Here is a 24,005-nt window from a genome sequence, read left to right as displayed (position 1 = left end):
CCCATTGATTTCAGAGCAGGACTAAACAGTGATGTCTCTTCTCTTTCTGCCTATTACCACATCTCTTATTGAAATCAATGGGATATTTCACATTTCATAAGCCTCCAAACATATGTGTGTACAGTGTTTATTCTGGTTCAATTATGGCCTGATAGCTGGTAAAAAGTCTACAATTAAGATGTTATTTATAGTCAGGAAGACTGCAAAGAATGCCCTGTTACATATTATTACTACAACGCAGCTATTAACCCACATCCTGCCCTCTAGAGCATTGCTCTACTAACCACATGGCGAGTGCTATATACGGTAGGTGTGTACTCAGAGGTTTATAAATAGCAATAACGACACTCCTTTATTGTTACGTTCCTTTACCATTATTGCCACAGAAGGTGTGAAAGAATTCTTATAATAAAAATCTCATATACAGTGGTCCCTCAAGTTACAATATTAATTGGTTCTGGGACGAACATTGTATGGTGAAACCATTGTATGTTGAGACTAGAACCCTATGGAAACCTGGTAATTGGTTCTAAAGGCACCAAAATGTCATCCAAAACTAGGAAAAAGTGAGGATTAAAGAAAAATAAGTGTATAGCCAATATAGATAAAGCAAATCCTTATATATAAAAGTAAGAAAGATCTGCTGGGAGCTGTAATCACTGTCTATGTCAGTGTTTCCCAAGCAGGGAGCCTCCAGCTGTTGCAAAACGACAACTCACAGCATGCCCGGACAGCCAAAGGCTGTCCGGGCATGCTGGGAGTTGTAGTTTTGCAACAGCTGGGGGCTCCCTGCTTGGGAAAAACTGGTCTAGGTAGAGGAAGAAGCTTCTTCGGGGTCCTGTACAGTACACGCAGTGTCCTAAAAAAGTAACATGGAGCCGCCCTCACCTGGTGTCCAAAGGAGCAGCTAACCCTGGTACAGGTAAAGAGTACAGAACATGTTGTACCTCCCTGTACTGTAGGGGGTGCTACCAGACACCAGTCAGTGCATGCACTTCAGTAATACAGGGGTTTTACCAGTAAATTGCCCATTCTGATTGATCAGTTCTTCTGGCCACTGACAAGTTTCACAGATCTGGACTGTCTGTACATTGTATGTTGAGTCTGGTTTCAACTTACAATGGTCCAGAAAAGACCATTGTATGTTGAAACTATTGTATGTTGAGGCCATTGTAAGTTGAGGGATCACTGTACATTCTTTTCATGTACGGTATAGATCACCAACATGATGGGCAACAAGCCCAAAAGTTGTAAGTCTGGAGATTTTCACCTCTAACTTGACAGTCATGTTACATCAACTGAGGATGGGGAGAGAAGTCCATAGTCACCTCTTGTGCTGCTGGTCTCAGGGGGAATACTAAAAAAAATTCCTAAAGAGTCACAACCTACAATTGAACATAGGATTAACTGAACATATCAACAAGTCATCAGAGCAGTCTCCAGCAACTTCTCCCCACGCACCCCACCTTAATCTCTTCCTTTTCAGGTAAAAGGAGGGATCTTTCAATCAAGGCTACTGGGGCAGGGAAAAGCAGCCAGGGGCCACTCTGATAACTCATGGTTCAGGCAGCATGAAAGAGATCTATAGGTATGTATGTACAAAAAAAATAATAATAAATAACATTGAACACCTAAATAATTGTGGTGTCCCAGCACCAATGGCTGTCCTGTGGCTTCAGACTGCTTCAGGCAGCACAAGGTGTTGGGCCCACCAAAAAACTCACTGTTATATCAATTATGTTTGCACTTTATTGCATAGTAATATATTTTTTCTGATTACTTCTATTATTATTTGTATATATGTTATTAATGTGTTACTGTACCCTTAAGTGAGTGCAGTGAACCCCATGTGACCCTGCCTGCCAATGGGAACCCCTAAAGTCTCACCTATATAGTGTAGTGAGGGGAGGAGTTACCCAGAGTTCAAGTTCAGTTACTGCGGGGCCACAGTCTGATTCAGGTGTTGTGCTGTGTGCTTGGAGGGAAGGACTAGTTCAAATATACTTCTTCTGGTTATCCTCCAAGACTCAGTAAAGAAAGTTATCCGTAACCTGACGCCGGTCTGTTCATTTACTCCCCGGGTCTGGCCCAGGAGAAACTGTCTCCTACCTCGGACCGAGTATAGGATAACGGTGCCCCGGCATCACAAAATGATCAGATATTTCTACTAACACCCCCGTGGCACCACATAATCTTTTCAGGGAGTTAATAAACATTTCTCACAAAAATCTGATGTAGATCAAGTGTGTTTTTTTAGGGGGAGGGGATGTCCTGTAATTTGAAAACAAAAAAAATAGTTAGTAGCTAGGTCTTTTTAAGTGTTGTTCCAGGACCTTTGATATTGATGGCCTAACCTGAATGCTGGTACCCCCAACCCTCACGATCAGCTGTTCAGACACCACAGTGAACGGAGCTGTGACCCAGCATGGCCAGTACACAATGTATGGAGGCAGGCTTTCATTCCCTGCACATATCCAAGCCCCATGGCTTTGCCAAACAGTTTACTGGCAGGAGTGTCGGGTACCAGCCCACAATGCATTTACCCCTCAGATAAAAGGTTGTGCTGTGCCGACCAGGACACTTACTGTGAAACTGTTGTTGAGATTTTTGGTACTTGACTCTGCAACACTGGCATCTGTTATGTCAATCTCCTCAAATATGATTGACTGTAAATAAAAAGAAGAGTGGATTTAGTATTTGCTTGTTACTGATGTTACTAATTCCTCTATAAAACAAACATGTGAACCATGACAGAGTCAGCTATCTTCATTTTACACATTGCTCTCTAGCAATTCTACGTACAGGAGACTCAAGCGAGCGGGCTCTCTCTTCAGCTCACTAGCCAATCTAATGACAAAACTTCAACCCTACTTATTAGATTTGATGTCAATCCGATGTGGAAGGCTGAGGGCTCAGCTACTTGGATCCTGAGAACAAGGAGTTTCTGTTCCCCATTTATAATGGAATGGCCACGTATATATGAAATGTACTGACAGGTATGAAAGCTTTAGAAATTGACTGCTGACATGTCTGATATCTCACATCTTGGGGTTGTCAGACATAAGGTGTTTCTTTAGCAATAAAAAACAAAGCTATATATACCTTCTGTGTTTCCCCGCTGCCTCCGGTAATGCTGTACTCCTATTCTGGGTGCTGGGGTCCAATACGTCAATTGCCGCTCAGCCAATCATTGCCGCTCAGCCGCAGTGGTGTCCCGCCTCAGCCAATGATTGGCTGAAAGTCAATGTGACATGTTGGCCTAAGCCCCAGGAAGAGGAGCGCAGCAGAGACTAGGGGCTGGGCCGAATAACGTCAATAGACACTCAGCCAATCAGTGGCTGAGGCGGGACACTGCTGTGGACAGTGACTGGCTGAGTGACAGTTGACGTATTGGGCTCCAGTACCTGATAGAGGAGAGCACCGGAACCTAGGAGCAGCCGTACTGGAGAAAGCGGCGGAACCAGAAGCTATGTATAGCTTTATGTTTTTTTATTGCATCGAGCAAGGGAATCTTTCTAAAAAAATAAATAAATAAAAAACCCTTCAGTCGACAACTCCTTTAAGGACGGCAATATGCCCTATGAGGAAGTAATTCAAGGGGTTTTCAAGCAAAAATGTATTCATGACCTATCATCAGAACATCAGACAATCAATATTACATTGTTGGGGTACTGACATCCCTGGAGATCAGCAGTTTGCCAGAGCCACAATGCCCGCATATATATATAGATAGAGAGAGAGAGAGAGAGAGAGAGAGAGAGAGAGAGAGAGAGAGAGAGAGAGAGAGAGAGAGAGAGAGAGAGAGAGAGAGAGAGAGAGAAACAGAGCAGGAAGCAGATGGCTCCTTACATTCTTTGCCATATTATGGAAAACATCGGATTGGTTGGGTGCTGAGTATCCTTCAAGAAGAATGGGGGAGACTTATCAAAACCTGTGCAAAGGAAAAGTTGTTAGGTTGCCCATAGCAACCAAGAAGATTGGTACTTTCATTTTGCAGAGGCCTTGTTAAAAATGAAAGAAGCGATCTGATTGGTTGCTATGGGCAACTTTTCCTCTGGACAGGTTTTGATATATCTCCCCCATTGTTTTTATGTTACTGTAGAATAGGTTCTGCATGGTTGTCCCGTGTTACCCTAGAGTAGGTATGTATGTATTCTTGACTGTGGCAATCAAATGGATTATCTTTTCTTTTTTATGTATTTTTTTTTTTTTTTTTTTTTAAGAAGGCATATTCACCTGCCCTGATCCCCCGCAGTCCCTAAAGTACCACATAACTTGCCTTTGCAGGGAACTGTGTCAAATCTTTGGCAGGGAAATAAAGCATTTCCACAAAATGTACAATGTAATCGTACAGACCACCCTCATCCATACATCACCCAGAACAAAGAACTGGTTGCTTTGGAAATCATACCACCCACACACACTGGTGTAAAAATGCAGCCACCCAGCGGATACATAAACTGGCTCCAGACTCTACAATAGGGATTTTTTAACTGCAGCACTTTATTAGATTACTTTTTGCACACAAATATTTTTGCCTTCATCATTAACTCTTTGATCCGGGAGTCTTTCATATGTCCCTCATGATAGTACTGTTAAATTCATGTTCCTTCTTTTAGGGGGTTAACTGCTTAACACTATACCACATTTACTGTGTGTTTTCTCCTTATTTATTACTGCTATTGTCCAGATGATGTTCAGCACTTACACTGCTGCATTACATGTTTATAACAATAATTATAGTCTATACATAAAATGATGGGTGATTTTATGGTGTCCTTATTCTTCTTTGGTGTACGTAAGCTGGGTGCTTTTTGGCAGCTTTAAAAGAAAGTGTCCTCAGTACGACAGTGTAAAAGGACAGTATCACTTTAATCTTGGTTTTATAATAAAAACCAGATGGAAATAGCAATTTAATAGATTTCTCTATGTCATCCTGTTCTGCTCTAGTCTGTGTGTACTGTTTATTGGCCTCATGTCTTTTTATCCATTCATATCCATCACAGCTTGCCCTTAAAAACAGAGAATAATCTTAACTGGGTATTGTCATTTAAAAAAAAAAAACTTTTGACACGTCTAAGAGACATTGATTGGGATCTGGGTAATCAAACCCCAATTACTTGCTTCATAGAGCTGGGAGAAGTTTGCGCTAACCGCAGTCTCTTCAGGCTCTGTATTACGGGACCAAGATGGTCTAATAATGCAAGTCTATGGGACCGTTTCGGTTTCATAGCCAGAATGGGTTGAGTCAAGCGCTTCTCCCCCCACTCGTTTTATCGAGCGACCAGGGTCCGCACACTCAGACCAATCTAAACTCTCACATGTCTCTTGGACATGTCAACAGTTTATCAAAGCAACATGTAGACTTCAATGTCAATCTGCCACCTCTATTTGTTGTCTACAGCTGCAGAGACTGCTGGATAACTGTTAGAGTATAAAAGCAATCTGTACCTTTTCTGGCGGTGATTGTGGATGCCAAACTCTTGATTTTTCAGCCAAGTGTCAAGAAGGCGGAGCTGAGCTGCTAAAGTGCCACAGCCTGGCAATCATCCTCTCTCACCTTCCCCTCCCAGCCCCCTCTTGGCTGACGTACAGGGCTCTGTCAGTCAAGGAGGATCTGGAAGGTGAGAATAAGCAAGAGGAGTCAGGCTGTGGCATTTGGGTCTACTTGACACTTGGCTAAGAAAAAAAAAGGCAAATTTTAAAAGTTTGGCAATCACCATCAGCTCCAGGAAAGGCAGAGTTTATTATTTTATCCTAAAAGCTATGCAACTGTGTCTAGAGCTTTTAGCAGCAAAGAGAGCTGACAGGTTTCCTTTAAGACCAGTCTCTGTTTTTAAGGGCAAACTTCTATTGGTATGAATGGAAAAGACAGAATACCAATATACAGTACACACAGAATAGAACAGAGCAGGACAGCAAAGGAAAATCCATTTCGTAACCACTAACAGCTAAAGGGCAGGTACAGTTTGCCTTTGTACCCTAGCAGCTATCCAATGCTCTCAGCAGTAAATAGAGTCAATCCAGTTCTCTTTAAAGGAAATCTGTCATCAGTATCACCCGCACTAACCTGTCATATGTTACGTTATGCGCTCCGGCCGCACACGCTGACCGTGAGCGCATGGTCCCGTTACCTGCTGCTGCCGGCTGGGCTGGAACTCGCATGGCGGGACGCACCAGCATGCGAGCCCCAGTCCGTCACTCACCTGGTGCTCCCCTGCCCCAGCCTCTGCCTCACTGCTTCGGCGTGCGTGTCCCCATCCCATAGGGCGCATGCATGCCGGAACTTTAAGATTTAAAGGGCCAGTGCGCTCATTAGTGTGATTCACCTGAGGCTCATTTATATATTCTTCCACCCTCCTCACTCCCCTGCCGGATCTTTGTTGCCTTGAGCCTGAGAAAAAGCATTCATGTTTCTGCCTTGCAGTGTATCTGATCCTTCGCTTTGTGACCCGACCTTGCTTCTCTGCCACCTGCCTATTGACCTCATGCTACGTCCTGACAACACAACCGTGCCGCCTGCCCACAAGCTACCTTACCCCTCCTGCGCCTCGCATCTCCTCAGCTGCCTGTGTGGTCGAGCCGTGCCAGGGGTAGTGACCAGGGTGCCACCTGCCGCAGCAAGTCCATCCCACTTTGCGGCGTGCTCTGGTGAAAACCAGCAGCACCTTAGACTCCGCTCCCTGGTACGGTCCGAGTCATCTGCCACACAGGTCCAGCGGATCCACCGGGGTTCCTGTCTTCTGAAATGTGAGTGTCACAGTAAGATCCTGCCATGGATCCTGCTGAGGTACTCCTGCATGAAGTCGCGGATCTTCCCTCCATTGTGGTACGTCAGTCACAGCAGTTGTCCCCAATAGGCGCAGCAACTTTCTCAACTTTCAGCTATGATGCAACAGCTTTTGGCCTTGCAACAGCAGCAGGTACCGCAACCTGGCCCACTCCCACCTCCAGCTCCTGAAGTCTTCTGGCTCTCAGCTACGCCTGCCTTTACCTCCCAAGTATGATGGGGATTCCAAGTCATGCAGAGGCTTAGTTCACAGTGCTCCATGCACTTGGAGCTCATGTCTGAACTGTTTCCGACAGAACGTGCAAAGGTGGCCTTTGTCATTAGCCTACTGTCCGGCAAAGCCCTGGCCTGGGCTACACCCCTTTGGGCCACACGTATTAATGTGCGTTTTGTTGAGAGGCAGGAAGAATTGCGCTTAGAGATTGCACCTGCCTGAACACGGAAATATCCTCGCTTGGCACCCGTGTTTCAATGTTCACCTCTACAGTTTCCTGCGCCTCATGCTGAAGAGGCTATGTAAGTGGGTCGTTCCCGTCTTACGCAACAGGAGAGATCACGACGACGCGGTGAGAATTTGTGCTTGTATTGTGCTAGCCCCGAACACTTCCTCAAAGACTGTTCTGTTCCTCCACAGTATCCGGGAAAAAGCTTGCACCTAGAAAACGTAGGAGAGGCGTCCCTAGGGGTGAATACCACCTCTCCTCGCTTCACTATTTCTGTACAACTCTTCGCTTCTGCCAAGTTTTCCTTCAGAGATACAGCATTTTTGGATTCAGGATCAGTAGGTGACTTTAATATTGATGCTTCTTTGGTCCACAAGTATCATCTTCCTGTCACTCGCCTTGCCAAGCCCTTGTTCATCTCCTCTGTTAATGGACAAAATCTGGACTGTAAGGTTCACTTCCGTCCTGAATCTCTTGTCATGCAAGTGGGAGTATTGCATAAAGAGAAGATTGAATTCTATGTTCTTCCACACTGTACTTCAGAGATTCTTCGTGGCCTTCCTTGGCTGCAACGCCATTCCCTGCAACTGGATTGGAGAGCTGGAGGGATTATTCGTTGGGGACATTTCTGTCAAAATCTTTGCCTCCAACCAGTTCTGCATAAAGTTGTTTCTCGCCTTCCTCCTTTACCTGGCCTGCCTCCACCTTACCAAGATTTCACTGACATTTTCTGCAAGAAACAGGCTGAGTCTCTGCCTCCACATCGTCCTTACGATTGCCCTATTGATCTTCTGCCTGGTACCACTCCTCCTCGTGGGAGGATATACCCTCTATCGGTTCCTGAGACCAAAGCCATGGCTGAGTATATCCAGGAGAATCTCCAAAAGGGATTTATCCGTAAGTCCTCTTCTCCTGCTGGATCTGGTTTCTTCTTTGTAGGGAAGAAGGATGGCTCACTCAGTCCATACATTGACTACAGGGTACTTAACAAAATCACGGTCGAGAACCGCTACCCTCTACCTCTTATCTCTGAACTTTTTGACCGTCTACGTGGTGCCAAGGACTTCTCCAAATTGTACTTAGGTGGAGTGTATAACCTAATTCGTATCCGCAAGGGAGACGAGTGGAAAACGGCCTTCAATTCTCGTGATGGACATTTTGAGCATCTCGTAATCCCATTTGGTCTCTGCAATGTATTGTGACATGGTGTGGCTTTCATTCAAGTACATCCGCTTCAAGATGCCCTGTTACAAGCTCGGTCCTCGCTACCTTGGTCCCTTCCAGATTCTACCAAAAAATCAACCCTGTCTCCTACAAACTCCGTCTACCTGCTACGTTACATATTCCTAATTCCTTCCACATCTCTCTGCTCAAGCCTCTTGTCAGAAACCGGTTTTCTCAGAAGAATCTTGTCCCCACACCTGTCTCTGGTACTTCTGACATATTCAAGGTTAAAGAGATTCTTTCTACAAAGACTGTGAGAGGTAAACAATTTTTTTTGGTCGACTTACGGTCGGGTTACGGTCCTGAGGAGAGATCTTGGGAGCCTGAGGAGAATATCCTGGACCGTGACCTTTTCAGAAGTTTTCTGAGTCGAAAAAGGAGGAGGAGACCAAAGTGGGGGGTACTGTTACGCTATGCGCTCTGGCCGCACACACTGGCTGTGAGCGCATGGTCCTGTTACCTGCTGCTGCCGGCGGGGCTGGTACTCGCATCGCGGGACGCGCCCTCATGCGAGCCCCAGTACGTCACTCACCTGGTGCTTCTCCTGCCCCAGCCTCTGCCTCACTGCTCCGGCGTGCGTGTCCCCTGTCCCCTAGGGCGAGCGAGTGCAGGAGCTTTAAGATTTAAAGGGCCAGTGTGCTCATTAGTGTGATTCACCTGAGGCTCATTTATATTTTCCTCCACCCTCCTCACTCCCCTGCCGGATCTCTGTTGCCTTGAGCCTGAGAGAAAGCATTCCTGTTTCTGCCTTGCCGTGGATCTGGCATTCCTGCTTCTGCCTTGCCATGTGTCACTCCGTTCCACCATAATTCAGTATATGCAAATTTCTTGCCTGGGGCATGGGCGGAGCTACAAACCTAGCTCCCTGTTTGCTCGGCCTGTACTGCGCATGCACCGCTTCTTGGGTTGGCTTGGAAGTGGTGTTCGGCTGAGATCGGCTCCCAGCGAAGAGGTTGTCACAGTGCCCGGAGCAGGGTTCATGGCCCAAGCAACTAATTTGCATATACCGAAAAGATGAATTACGGCAGAACGGAGTGACGGTTGGGGATGCCGTAAGTATCATTTTGATCAGTATCACCCGCACTACAAGCCTGTATGACAGGTTAGTGCGGGTGATACGGATGACAGATTTCCTTTAAAGGGAATATGACTAATACATAACGTGTACAGACACCTTTAGCTTAATCTGTTTCAGAGAAAAATGTGTGACCATTACAGCTCCTACAGGAGTTTTCACCTTTCATAACTTTCCCCAAACAATGATGGGTACCACAAAGATATACAGTGATAAATCCTCTGCTCATGTATCTTACGTTCTTGGACAGATTTTCTCCCTAATTGAGAGCGACAACCTCTGGGAACCACAATGACAGCCATATGGGTTGTCGGTAAGTGATGTATTTTACAAAATAAAGACTGAATAGCCTTAGAACATAATTTTCATCCCATTCCCCTTTTTATATTTCATTCACCTTTGCAGTCTTGGCATAGTAGAGAGTTCGGCCTCGCAATTTGAAGTAACGTCTCCTCCATCGCTGAAAGGAACTTGTCTGCTTTTGTAGGTGACCTTCTTTCACAATAGCCTATAAAAGTCAAGGAGATATGGTAAGAACTCAATATACAGCATATTCTTCACTGTTACCTATAGTATATTGCTTTAATTTCTGCGTATTTCTTATCTATAATTCCAGATGCAGACCAACAACCTGTAAAAGAAACACGTAAAACAGTCCTCTTATGGGATTGGGTTGCATGCCAGGCCGCTCTAGACTATCAGTCTTTTTATTCTGCAGGTAAGGTGCAAGGATCACCTGCTAGGATGCCCACTGGCTCACCTGTAGTCCTGTATTCACCTGCCTGGAAACAGGAAGGAAACAGATTTCCCTAAAACAATGCAGGCATTTCACAATTGAGAAGAGGATAATTCTGATCCTAAGTCCACTGTAAAAAAAATCTATTTCTGTAATACCCATTTAGGGTCGGGTCAGTCCTCCCATATTTTGTTACGTATTTGCTTACCCTTTGAAGTCAATGGGTATAAAAATCAGCTGCAGAAAATATTCAGCTGCAGCAAAATTCGTCAAGTGTGACCCTGCCCTTAGGGTGTATTCACACGTACAGTATCCTGGGCATATTTTATACGCCGGATTTAAAGAGGTACTCCTTAAGATTAAAAATCATAATCCTTCCAGTGCTTATCAGCTGCTGTATGCTCCACAGGAAGTTGTATTTCTTTCTGGAGTTCTTTTCTGTCTGACCACAGTGCTCTCTTCTGTAGGGATTTGCTTGTAGGGATTTGCTTGTACTCTGGACAGTTCCTGACATTGACAGAGGTATCAGCAGAGAGCACTGTTGTCAGACAGAAAAGAACTCCAGAAAGAAATACAACTTCCTGTGGAGCATACAGTAGGGATCGACCGATTATTGGTTTGGCCGATATTCACGATTTTTTACGTTATCGGTATCGGCAATTACCTTGCCGATAATCCGATAATGTCCCAAACCCCCACCCCTTCCCCACCACACCGCACGTCACCGTCAGTGCGCACAGTGACAGCGCAAGACGGGAGCCAGAAGTAACGCGGACCTCGGACCCCGGGAACAGGCAATTCTAAAACCGGGGATAGGGGAGGCAATGGGGCAGCGGCGGTGTGGTGCGGGGGTAGGGGGGGGGATAGTGGCTGTGTGCGGTGTGATGCTGGGGGGCAGCGGCGGTGGTTGGGAGGACCCCCGGACAGGCAGGGGGAGAGAAGCGGGTGGCGGCAGTGGTCTCTGATTCAGCCAAAGCTGCTGCAGTTCATTGATTTAAAGCGCCTGCTTTAAATCAATGATCTGCAGCGGCTTCTTGGGGGGTGGAGAAATAGCCGATAACTTATACCGGAATATCGGTATAAGTTATCGGCTATCGGCCTGAAAGGCCACAGATTATCGGTATCGGCCCTAAAAAAACGATCCCTAGCATACAGCATCTGATAAGTACTGGAAGGATTAAGATTTTTTAATAGAAGTAATGTAACAAATCTGTTTAACTTTCTGGCACAAGTTGATTTAATTATTTTTTTTTCCACTGGAGAACCCCTTTTAAGCTGCAGATTTTATTCTGCAGAAGTCAGTGTACACTAAATGACTGAACAAATCTTGTGCAATAAATATGCGTGGAATACTGTACGTGTGAATACACACTTAAGGTAGGGTCACAAGTAGTGCATATGTAACAAATTTTACGCTGCCTATTTCAGTAAATGCAAAGTCAACAGGGAGTTTATTATTACTCCCATAGACTTTGCTAGCACTGAAATACTTTGCGCATACGCTACGTGTGACCCTACCCTTCCGATGTATTCACTCGTACAGTATCCAGTGCATATTTGATGTGCAGGATTTGAAACTACAGATTTGAAGCTGTGCTCAGTCATTTAGTATATACTGAAATCTGCAGCAGAAAATCTACAGCTTCAAATCCTGTGCATCAAATATGTGTTTTGCATGTGTCTTATTAATTATCTAATAAACCGTTGTCCATTTCTTAGTCCAGCATATGACTACATTTTGATGTTAATTTGTTTTCCCTTAGTCTCCTCAGCAGCACAAACAGGGGCAGAAACCCCGTTTGTGCTGCTGAGGGACGACAGGGAAGACTACATTTTGTGGTTAATTTGTTTTCCCTTAGTCTCCTCAGCAGCACAAACGGGGTTTCCGCCCCTGTTTGTGCTGCTGAGGGACGACAAGGAAGCATTTCTCTTTTTTTTGTATACAAGTACATCAGTGGTGTCTAAACAGTTGCCCTCCAGCTGTTGCAAAACTAAAACTCTCAGCATGCCCAGACAGCCAACGGCTGTCTGGGCATGCTGGGAGTTGTAGTTTTGCAACAGCTGGAGGTCCACTGGCATACATGATGTCATAGGACCACTGCTATAAGTTGGGTATTTAGCATTGATGTACATAGCAAATGCTGTGTGAACTGAGCCTAAGACATGTCATTTATTGTGTAAAAAAGGAGTCATACCCTTTGTGAGGTTAGAAATGTACAGCCGTAACCTGTTCTCTAGTAAAGTGGCCTCACATGTGATTCGGCCTATTTCATTCAGCTGAGACATCCGAATGCAGAAGCAGCAGAAGACGTCTTATTTTGCAAACCATCCCCTTCGCCATCTGCGCCATCTACCACAGACTCTTTACTTGGCTGTCCAAGACAAGAGCTTTGCCCGTGCGTCCTCAATAAGAAGCGCCGTCATCTGTCCGGCTATAACAACAAACATGGTCCCCGGGATGACTATGACAGCAAACAATCTCGGCTTAATGCCCCAACAACAAACATCCTCTGCTTGACAACACTCGCTCTCTGCCGTTCCTGACAACGCTTTCTCCGCAGTTTTTCCTGTCAGAAGCCATTCACTGTCTGTTCCTGACAACACCCACTTACTGTCTGTCGCTGCCAGTCCCCTCTCAGAGTCCCCATCCACCTGGCTTATATCAGTAGTTTCTGTCACAGATCTATCTCTAGTGGCTCGCTGTTCTTACACGTCTTACCAGTGTTTCCCTATTTCTGCCTCTCCCCCCATACGACTTGTCCCCGTCGTGTCCTCTCCACCCCCACAGGCCTCTGTATCCCATCTTGATATGACACGAACCATTTTGCAACAAGTACCGCAGTACGTTTCCCAGAACATATTTTACAGCACTCAAGTAAACAAATGACACTGACTGTTGCCTGTGCGCTCCCCGCATGTTCCTTCCTCTATTTAGATAAGTGTCCTGACCACAGATCTAGAAGTTCACACGTAAGACTGTGAGATCTGCCTTTACCCTGAACTTACGAGACCAAATGGGACACAACAGCTTTTCACATACTACAAAAAATGTGAACATAGCCTTAAAGGGAAACTGACAGCAGGATCATCCACACCAACCTGAATACAGTGACCCCCCCCCGACCTACGATGGCACCGACATACGATAATTTCAACATGCGATGGCCTCTCAGAGGCCATTGCATGTTGAAGGCAGCATCAACATACGATGCTTTTATATCTCGGGGCCATCGCATAAACGGCTATCCGGCAGCGCAGACTGCTTCAGCTGCTGCCGGATAGCCGTTTAAGGTGCCCCGTGTGGTCCGGTGGGTGTCACTCACCTGTACCGTCGCTTCGGACTGTCCTCTTCGGGATCCCCTGCATCGCCGGCGCTCTCCATCGTTGTCATCACATCATTGCGCACGCCATCCCATCATCCAATAGGAGCGGCGTGCGCAGCGACGTGATGACGGCAATGAAGAGACGCAGCAGAGACGGTCCGGGGACACGACGACAGCAATGGAGGGCAACATCCAGGGCAGCGGTGAGCGGCGGGGACAAGTGAGTACTGTATAACCTCCTATACCAGTGGTCTCCAACCTGCGGACCTCCAGATGTTGCAAAACTACAACTCCCAGCATGCCCGGACAACCAACGGCTGTCGGTTCGGTTCCATCCGGTTTGCGCAACACGTTTTTTGTCTTTGCACATGCGTAGTTCTTGGAATTTAAATCAAACAAGTAAAACTTTATTTATAATGGAGTGAAAAGTTTGAAACTTATATGTTTTTTATCCTTAAAAAACGGATGCAACCGGACATCATTTTTCAAACTGTATATGGGTTAATCTTTGGACACACGTTTTTATACTGTTTAATCAGGTTTGGTGGAATACGTTTTTTTTTTATGAAAAACCTGATTCGGGAACTGTATTGCAAAAACGTGGTGTGAATACACCCTTAGAGTGTCTACTTAAAAATCCAGAACAGGTTTATTGAATATGAATTATTACAAAATTCACATTACAAAATTAGAATGACCATGACAGGGCGCATAAGTGTGCGGTCACATACACGACAATTTGTGCATATCGATGGGGAGTTCGCCTACGCCATATTTGATCAGTTCCATTTACTATATTGTAGATGCACAGGACTGTTGCAGAAATTTCTGCTGCATGTCAACTCTCCCTGACTGTTGCAGCAACTAACCCCCAGATGTACTGTAAACTGCACCAAGAAGTTCCAATCATATAATGGGTGGGTAATTGTTGCTATTAAAGGGGTACTCCGGTGGAAAACTTTATTTTTTTATTTTTTTTTTTTTTTTAATGAACTGGTGCCAGAAAGTTAAACAGACTTGTAAATTACTTCTATTAAAAAATCTTAATCCTTCCAGTACTTATTAGCTGCTGAATACTACAAAGAAAATTATTTTCTTTTTGGAACACAGTGCTCTCTGCTGACACCACGAGCACAGTGCTCTCTGCTGACATCTCTGTCCATTTTAGGAACTGTACAGAGCAGCATATGTTTGCTATGGGGATTTTCTCCTACTCTGGACAGTTCTTAAAATGGACAGAGATGTCAGCAGAGAGCACTGTGCTCGTGATTCAGCAGACAGCTCTGTGTTCCAAAAAGAAAAGAATTTTCCTCTGTAGTATTCAGCAGCTAATAAGTACTGGAAGGATTAAGATTTTTTAATAGAAGTCATTTACAAATTTGTTTAACTTTCTGGCACCAGTTGATAAAAAAAATAAAAACTTTAAGGGTACTTAAAGGGAGTACCCCTTTAAGACCTGTATGTAATATACAATATATGGCTGTGAACAAGTGCAACTACAAATCCTGTCTTTACGTGATAGGTAAAAACCTAGAACCCAGTTGCCACTGGCACTACCAGTACTATGTTTCCTAGGAGAGGCTGCACTGGTCAGGCTGTGTGTTATATCCTAACAGGCTTCTCAACCACCCCGCAGGGGGCGACACGTAGGTGGGTGGTGAAACTTGTGGGCCTATTAATTATCAGTCATTATATAAGAAGGCTCTAGAGCAGTGTTTCCCAACCAGGGTGCCTCCAGCTGCTGCAAAACTACAACTCCCAGCATGCCCGGACAGCTGAAGGCTGTCCGGGCATGCTGGGAGTTGTAGTTTTGCAACATCTGGAGGCCCCCTGGTTGGAAAACACTGCTCTAGAGACAGAGGCCGGCATTTATCATTGTAGGTGTAAGTGAAGCATTTTTTTTACACCTTTTTTTACGTGTGCTGGGAGCGGTATGTGTGCTGGGATGTGTAGGAGCACCAAATGTATTATTTGGTCAGAGAGCATTTGAAAAATTTTGTGCAGGTCACATTTTCTGAAATTTCTCTCTTCACATACATCAAAAAGCTAAGCTAAGTCTGGGCTGGTGTAGTTTTAGAGACTTTTCAGTGGCTTTGCGCCTTTTTTGCGCCTTTTCACAAAAAGGCGCAGTTGATAAAACCCTTCCATATCATGTGTATTGCCAAAATCAGTGGATTGCAACTCAGAATCATCAGGAATGTGTAAACCAAAAGGTGCAAAAAACCCTCCTTGCGCCTTTTTTTGTACCTTTTCTAGACACAAAAAAACAGACTAAGGGTGCGTTCACACACTATAGGGGAGATTTATCAAAACCTGTCCACAGGAAAAGTTGCCCAGTTGCCCATAGCAACCAATCAGATCGCTTCTTTCATCTTGCAGAGGCCTTGTTAAAAATGAAAGAAGCGAGCTGATTGGTTGCTATGGGCAACTGGGCAACTTTTTCTCTAGACACGTTTTGATAAATCTCATAAATCTCCCCCTATTTGTTCTTGCGGGTTTTCCGCTGCGTATTTGAAAAAGGGCGGGCTCTTCTCGGCTGTCCGTAGCAGATTTTCCGCAGCGGAATTTACACTGCGGAAAAGCCGCCGTAGTCCCTACTGACTTCAATGGTGCTTACGGCGGATTTTCCTCAGCGTAAATGCCTCAGTGGAAAATCTGCTGCGGACAGCCGCCCCCTTTCAAATACGGAGCGGAAAACCCGCAAAAACAAATAGCGTGTGAGCGCAGCGGAAAACCCGCAAAAACAAATAGCGTGTGAGCGCACCCTTAAGGCAATGATAAATGCCAGAGTTTTTCAGGTTTACCTGCCCATATATTGGGAACAGTTCTCTAACACGGTCCTATCACAGGAACTGTAGGAACTGCTCCCTTTATATGCAGTATTACTATACAGTGACCCCCCGACCTACGATGGCCCCGACATACGATCATTCCAACATACGATGGTCTCTCAGAGGCCATCGCATGTTGAAGGCAGCATCAACATACAATGATTTTGTATGTCGGGGCCGTTGCATAAATGGCTACCCGGCAGCGCAGACTGCTTCAGCTGCCACCGGATAGCCCTTTACGGTGCCCCGTGTGGTCCGCTGACAATCTCTTACCTGTCCTCGGGGCTCCGGCGCGTCCTCTTCGGGATCCCCTGCATCGTCAGCGCTCTCCATCGTCGTCATCACGTCACTGCGCACGCCGTCCCATCATCCAATAGGAGCGGCATGCGTAGCGACGTGATGGCGGTGACGAAGAGGGAGGATACCGGGCAAGCAGAGGCCTTGCCGGAACATCGGGGACACCTCAGGGACGTGGGACAGCGATGGAAGGCGACATCCAGGGCAGCGGTGACGGTCTGGAGCGGCGGGGACACGTGAGTACAAGCTTTAATACCAGTGGTCTTCAACCTGCAGACCCCCAGATGTTGCAGAACTACAACTCCCAGCATGCCCGGACAGCCAACGGGTGTTGTAGTTTTGCAACATCTGGAGGTCCACAGTTTGTAGACCACAGTCCTATACTTTACATTGCACAGATCCCTCAACATACAATGGTTTCAACAAACGATGGTCCATTTGGAATGGATTACCATCATATGTTGAGGGATCACTGTATTACTATAGCAACACCTTATCATTTACTGGGATTTTTAAGGGAATGTCAGCAGTCCTGTATACTGGAATTCATAGATAGATAAATAGATAGAGATTAGTCTCTTCTGATTTTATATGGAGGCAGATTGACAGAGGGACTGACTCCAGATGGGCGTCACACACCACCCTTCTCATCATGTCAGAAGTGTGAACCATTTGCTGCACAAATCTGTTCTTTCATTTAGACATATAACAAGCTACTTTTACCAATCTGCCCTATTATAGTCACAAGAAAACAAGCAATATAAACAGCAATGTGTATTTCAATATAGTGCTATCGATTGTGCAGAAAAGACAAAAGCTTTGGCTCACCCGGTGACTCCTGTGTGCAGAGGACCGGGCAGGACAGCACTAAATGAACAATAAAAGAACTAGGGACAATCCATCGCTTATAGGATGCAGACACAATCTATGATGTTTTATTCCATTTCAGAATGCAAAATACAGTGCAATGGAGCAATAAGTGACACGTTTTGAATGCCGTGGCACACTTAGTCATCAAACTTAAAGTGTCACGGCATCTGAAATGTGTCACTTGCTGCTCCATTGCACTGTATTTTGCATTCTGAAATAGAGTAAAGCATCAGAGAATTGTATCTGCAACCTATCAGCGCTGTATCTGAATCCTACAAGTGGAAATGGGGGGGGGGGGGGGGGGGGGTGAGAGAAAAAACACAAATGCTAAACCCCCATTTTTTTTTTTTTGGGGGGGGGGGGGGGTATTTTTCTCTCTCATAGACTACTATGGTAGTGATGAGTGGCATGTGCCATATTCGAATTTGCAATATTTTGCGAATATATGGAAGAATATTCACGAAATTTGCATGTTCGCAATTATTTTTGCTTTGCGTAAAGGCGCATAACTATCTACCTATCTATCCATATTATCTATCCATCCATCCATCTATATTATCTATCTATCTATCCATATTATCTAGAAAGTCCATAAAAAGCAGCACATCCAGAGTAGTGAAATGGGTGCAAGCCTATTGAACCTCGGTGCTCCGGTTCTGCTGGATATGTAATGGATAAAGGCAGCACACCACAATAATGTAATCCAAAAAGCTGGGAATTTATTCCATGATGTGAATAACAACGTTTCGGCGATCTATGGCGGTGAGAGATCGCCGAAACGTTGTTATTCACATCATGGAATAAATTCACAGCTTTTTGGATTACATTATTGTGGTGTGCTGCCTTTATCCATTACATATCCATATTATCTATCTATCCATATTATCAATCTATCCATATTATCTATCTATCTATATATCTATCTATCCATCTATCCATCTAGCTCCTAATTCTTGGTCTATTCTTGGTCTATACAGAAGTGATATTGGGGGAGATTTATCAAAGTTGTCTATTTCCCGCATCAATATAGACCAAACTACAGAGCGTTAGGCCGGTCTATTCTGCGCCTAATTTATCAAAAGTCGCACGGCTCTTGATAAATCCTGCGCGCGGACTTCGGGATCTATGCTTTAGACTGTATATAAACCTGCCCCAGCATGGTCTGACATTTCAGCATATTTTCAGCCGATGCGACTTGTCGCTGAAAAGTCGCTATTGATAAATTCAGCACCAATGTATTTTTCCGTCTAAAATAGACTAGAATGCATCATGTTCTAAAAATCCTCTACAACAAAAGTCGCAGAAAAGTCGCACGTATTTAGACTGCGACTTTCTGTGCGACAAATTTAGACAGGAAAAATCAGTCTAAATCCTTTGATAAATCTCCCCCAATGGGTCTATGACATTTTTCATTTTGAATATTGTCATGTTATATTCGCGAATATCGTCACTTTCTAATTTTTGTGACGATATTCGCGAATATTTGCATATTTTCATATTCGCTCTCCAGTCTAATACAGTAAATCGTATAGGAGCCTTCTCTAGACCACAAACTGGAAGCAGGGAGGGATGAGATCACTGTGAGGTGTCCTGTGTGAAAAAAAAAAAATTACGAATATATAGTAGGGATCGACCGATATTGATTTTATAGAGCAGATACCGGTAACCTGTGAACTTTCAGGCCGATAGCCGATAACTTATACCGATATTCCGTGCATTTTATTTGGTAACATGAGGGTGCGTGTGTGTGTGTGCGGGTATACCCTGATAAACTGTTTCTGGCCCCGCAGAAGCCGCTGCAGATCAATGATTTAAAGTGGGGGCTTTACATCAATGAACTGCAGCGGCTTTTGCGGGGCAGAGACCGCCGCCGCCACCCGCTTCTCTCCCCCTGCCTGTCCTGGGGTCCTGAGTCCAACCGCCGCCGCTGCCCCATTGCCTCCTCCTGCCTATGCTCTGGCCAGAGACCGCCACCGCTGCCCCATTGCCTCCCCCATCCCCGGTTTTATAATTACCTGTTCCCGGGGACCGCGCTACTTCTCGCTCCGGCGGCGTCCTGAGCTGTCACTGTGCGCCGGGCCACTGACGGTGACATTGCGTTGAGGACATCATTGCGCAGCGCACAGCAACAGCGTAGGATGCCGCCGGAGCCAGAAGTAGCGCGGACCCGGGAACAGGTAATTATAAAACCGGGATGGGGAGGCAAAGGGGCAGCGGCGGTGGTTGGACTCAGGACCGGCAGGGGGAGAGAAGCGGGCGGCGGCGGTCTCTGGCCAGAGGATAGGCAGGGGGAGGCAATCGGGCAGCATCGGTGGGTGGACTCAGGACAGGCAGGGGGAGAGAAGCGGGCGGCAGCGGTCTCTGGCCAGAGGATAGGCAGGGGGAGGCAATCGGGCAGCATCGGTGGGTGGACTCAGGACAGGCAGGGGGAGAGAAGCAGGCAGCGGCGGCGACCTCTGGCCCCGCAAAAGCCGCTGCAGTTCATTGATTTAAAGCGCCCGCATTATCGGCAGGTTAGATGTCGATACCGATAACGTACAAAATCGTGAATAGCGGTCGATCCCTAATATATAGCACTTTATTCACCATATTCGCGAATTGCGAATATTCGCGCTCAACACTATTCTATGGGAGAGAAAAGCCAAGAATTTGAGGGAGATTTGTCAGAACCTGCCCAGAAAAAAAGTCGCCCCGTTGTCCATAGCAACCAGTCAGCTCACTACTTTCATTTTTAACAAGGCCTCTGTAAAATGAAAGAAGCGATCTGATTGGTTGCTATGGGCAACTTTTCCTTTGCACAGGTTTTGATAAATCTCCCCCTTTGTCTTTAAAAAAAAAAAAAATATGAAAATAGTCGACATAATAGTCTCTAAATAAATAAAGTCGCAGTTTTTGCGCAGCGGGGGAACCAAAGAAAGAGGTGTCTTGAAGTATTATTTCGATAAAATATGTATAAACACCAGATTTAACACATGCTGCGTGACGATTTAATAAATTAGGCGCGCATCTAAGGCCACATATAGCTGCTGCCGTTCCAGATAGGACAACTATTATAATATGCTCTGCCATATTAGGAAAGATTCCATGAGGTCACCTGTCATGTAGCATATACACAGCGGGTATATTTATTTGCATTGATTTTGACAACATAAAATCCCCAGCATAAATGCTACCTTTGAACATAACAGTACAGTAGTGTTCAATGCGAACAACCAGGAGGCCCTGGATGAACAGTGCAACTGCTGACAAACGCCCCCATGTCTACAATGTCTACAGCAGTGGTCTCCAAACCTTTAGATTTTGCAAAACTACAACTCCCAGCATGCCCGGACAGCCAACGGCTGTCCGGGCATGCTGGGAGCTGTAGTTTTGCAATGTCTGGACTAGAGATGAGCGAACTTACAGTAAATTCGATTCGTCACAAACTTCTCGGCTCGGCAGTTGACTTATCCTGCGTAAATTAGTTCAGCCTTCAGGTGCTCCGGTGGGCTGGAAAAGGTGGATACAGTCCTAGGAAAGAGTCTCCTAGGACTGTATCCACCTTTTCCAGCCCACCGGAGCACCGGAAAGCTGAAATAATTTATGCAGGAAAAGTCATCAACTGCCGAGCCGAGAAGTTTGTGACGAATCGAATTTACTGTAAGTTCGCTCATCTCTAGTCTGGACGTTTGGAGACCACTGATGTACAGTGTCCCCCTAAACAGCTTTAAACTACACTGTAGCAAAGGATCAGCCTATAGTTATGTTGTACAGTGCCATGGAAGATGACGGTGCTATCAAATATACAATATTAACCACTTAACGACAACTGGCGTAAATGTACGTCATGATGCGGTGTGACAACGCACCATGACGCACATTTACGTCATGTACATGATGCGAACACCGGACGGGTGCTTGCATCATGCTGGGAAGGTCCAGGTCAGCAGCCAGGGACCCGTCGGTAATGGCAGACATCAGCAATCGCGATGATGTCCGCCATTAACCCCTCAAAACAGATCACAGCATCTGCGGATGGATGATTGGATCGCCCTCAATCCAATCATCCAACATGGCGGCCAGAGGTCTCCTTACCTGCCTCCGTCCGTCTCCAGGGGTCTTCTGCTCTGGTTTGAGATCGAGCAGACCAAAGCAGATGATGACCGATAACACTGATCAGTGTTGTGCCCTATGCATAGTACTGAACAGTATGAGCAATCAAGTGATTGCTATAAATAGTTGCTATGGGGACATGAGAAGTGTAAAAAATATATAAAAAAAAACAAAGTAAAAACATTTTTTTTAAAGTTAATATATTTAAAATGTAAACCATCCTTTTATCCCATTTTAATAGCATAAAAAAAATAATAATAAACATATTTGGTATCACTGCGTGCGTAAATGTCCAAAATATCAAAACATAATGTTATTTATTCCCTAAGGTGGACGGCTAAACAAAAAAAAGTCCAACATTTTTTTGTCACATTTTATTCCCCAAAAAATTCATAAAACATGATTAAAAAGTTAAATATAAGCAAAAAATGACATATCACAGTGCAAAAAATGAGCCCTCATACTGCCCCGTATACATAAAAATGTGAACGTTATAGGTGGTCAAAGAAGGGCAATTTTAAACATACTAATTTTGTTTAAAAAAAAAAAGTTCGTTTTTTTTTAAGCTGTACAATTATAGAAAGGCATATAACATGGGTATCATTTTAATCGCATTGACCCACAGAATAAAGAAAACAGGTCATTTTTACCGGAAAGTGTACAGCGTAAAAAAACAGAACCTTCCAAAATTTGCTAAATTGCAGTTTTCAATTTCCCCACATAAATAATATTTTTTGGGTTGCGTCGTACATTTTATGGTAAAGTGAGTGATGTCATTACAAAGTAAAATTGGTCACACACAAAAAAAAACAACCCATATGGGTCTGTGGATGGAAATACATAAGAGTTAAAAACAAAAATGCAAAAATAAAATTGCCCTGGTCCTAAGGCCAAAATGGGCTGTGTCCTTAAGGGGTTAACTTGTGTCCAAGGATCAGGGGTAACACCTTGACTGTAGGTAGGAGACTGTGGCTGGCAGACAGCTGTCACTGGCACAGACTGCCCATGTGAGTGATCTGTGACACCCAATATGCTATCACAGCTGTTTGCAACCTAAGACTACAACCCCCAGCATGCTAAGCTAACATATGTCTTGCAAGGCATGCTGGGAGTTGTAGTCTCACACAGGCTGCAGTGCCCTCTCTGGTGTCACCTCTGATGTCTCGCAGACCCCCGGCTGTCTCTCGCACTCACATCCATGCTGTCTCCTAGGGTCTCCCCGGTCCCGGTTATGGGGACACCGCTGCCCCCCGGCCCGCACCTCTCTCTATGGCCTCTCGGCTGTCTGTGTCCCCTCTGTCTAATCTACAGGATGTCTCCGGTCACTGCTGTCTCTCTCCCTCTCTCTTACCTTCCTCCTGATCTGGCCAGATGTAGACACTTTCCGGCGCAGTTTCTGTGGCTCGGGCTCCGGCTCACTATCCGATGAATCCTCGGCCGGGACCCCGGGTGCCGTCGCAGCCAGGGAGGCCGCCATCACTACCAAAAGCCGGGGACATGGACACAGGGCCAGCTACAGGGGACCGGGATCTGCTAGGGGAAGCAGCGACATCTGTCGGCAGCTGCTGCAACTCGACAACAGCGCCAGCTGCTGGTCACTGGGTGTAATGGTTGCAATCGCTGTGAGAGAAAATCAGAGATCCCATGATCCTTTGCGGGCGGCTGCGGCATCTTCCTTGTCTTAGCAGGAATGTGGGGCTACTGAAAAATGTATTTCGTTAGGATATATATGTGTGTGTGTGTGTGTGTGTGTGTGTGTGTGTGTGTGTGTGTGTGTGTATATATATATATTTTTTTTTTTTACTCAACATGTGTGTATGTGTGGTGGTGAGGGTGTTGGGAGGGCAGATGGTATTAACCCTATGTGTTCGTGACGCCAGGGCGTAGTTATTCTCTATTAAAATTGAGACATTAGCCAGTATATTCTTATATGAGGGACATACCTGAGCCCGCACAACAACGCCAAGGTTTCTCAAGTGGCAAAGGACCTAACATTAAACCTACCTGTGCTGTATGGGCAATACCAGGGGCCAGTGGGCAATTACAGCAGCATTAGGCCGACTCACAGCCTCCTCCCAGTTACCTCCAGTGTGGCTAAGCATACAGTGGGAGGAGGAAGGAAGGCTATGAGCCCCACCCAAGTTGGTTGAATTGATGGTGGCTGCAAGACTTTACTTTGAGGCCTCCAACACTCTGGACACACGCACTAGGCACGACTGCACTGGACCTCAGCAGGAAGCAAGAGCTAAGAGAGAGAAGCTCCACCCAGGGCTTATATGGGGGAGACTAGCAGGGAGCTCATAGGTCACTCTTGGGATCACCTG

At 45.5% G+C, this 24,005-nt stretch overlaps 1 protein-coding gene across 5 annotated transcripts in view; it reads right to left on the bottom strand.

Moving 5' to 3' along the window:
* The window catches only part of DGKD (diacylglycerol kinase delta), a 113,447-nt gene extending 89,743 nt beyond the window's left edge, over positions 1–23,704 (bottom strand). The window contains exons 1-3 of one of the 5 annotated variants that reach the window (XM_056564673.1): positions 23,686–23,704; positions 9,930–10,040; positions 2,586–2,666 (exon numbers count right to left, since the gene is read on the bottom strand). Coding sequence is in view for 3 of the 5 variants with exons in the window: in XM_056564669.1 (XP_056420644.1) it covers positions 2,586–2,666; positions 9,930–10,040; positions 23,033–23,158 (318 nt within the window). In the remaining 2 variants the exon portion in view is untranslated. Of the gene's footprint in view, positions 1–1,225; positions 1,339–2,585; positions 2,667–9,929; positions 10,041–12,463; positions 12,483–23,032; positions 23,266–23,685 lie in introns of those variants that run through there. The other 4 variants (XM_056564669.1, XM_056564668.1, XM_056564672.1 and 1 more) reach the window with 4 other exon arrangements.
* Positions 23,705–24,005: the final 301 nt, after the last annotated feature.

This window comes from Hyla sarda, chromosome 3 (assembly GCF_029499605.1).
Source record: "Hyla sarda isolate aHylSar1 chromosome 3, aHylSar1.hap1, whole genome shotgun sequence".
Classification (NCBI taxonomy): Eukaryota; Metazoa; Chordata; class Amphibia; order Anura; family Hylidae; genus Hyla; species Hyla sarda.
Note: the sequence above shows the minus strand (reverse complement) of the source record. Positions and strands in the feature narration are given on the sequence as shown.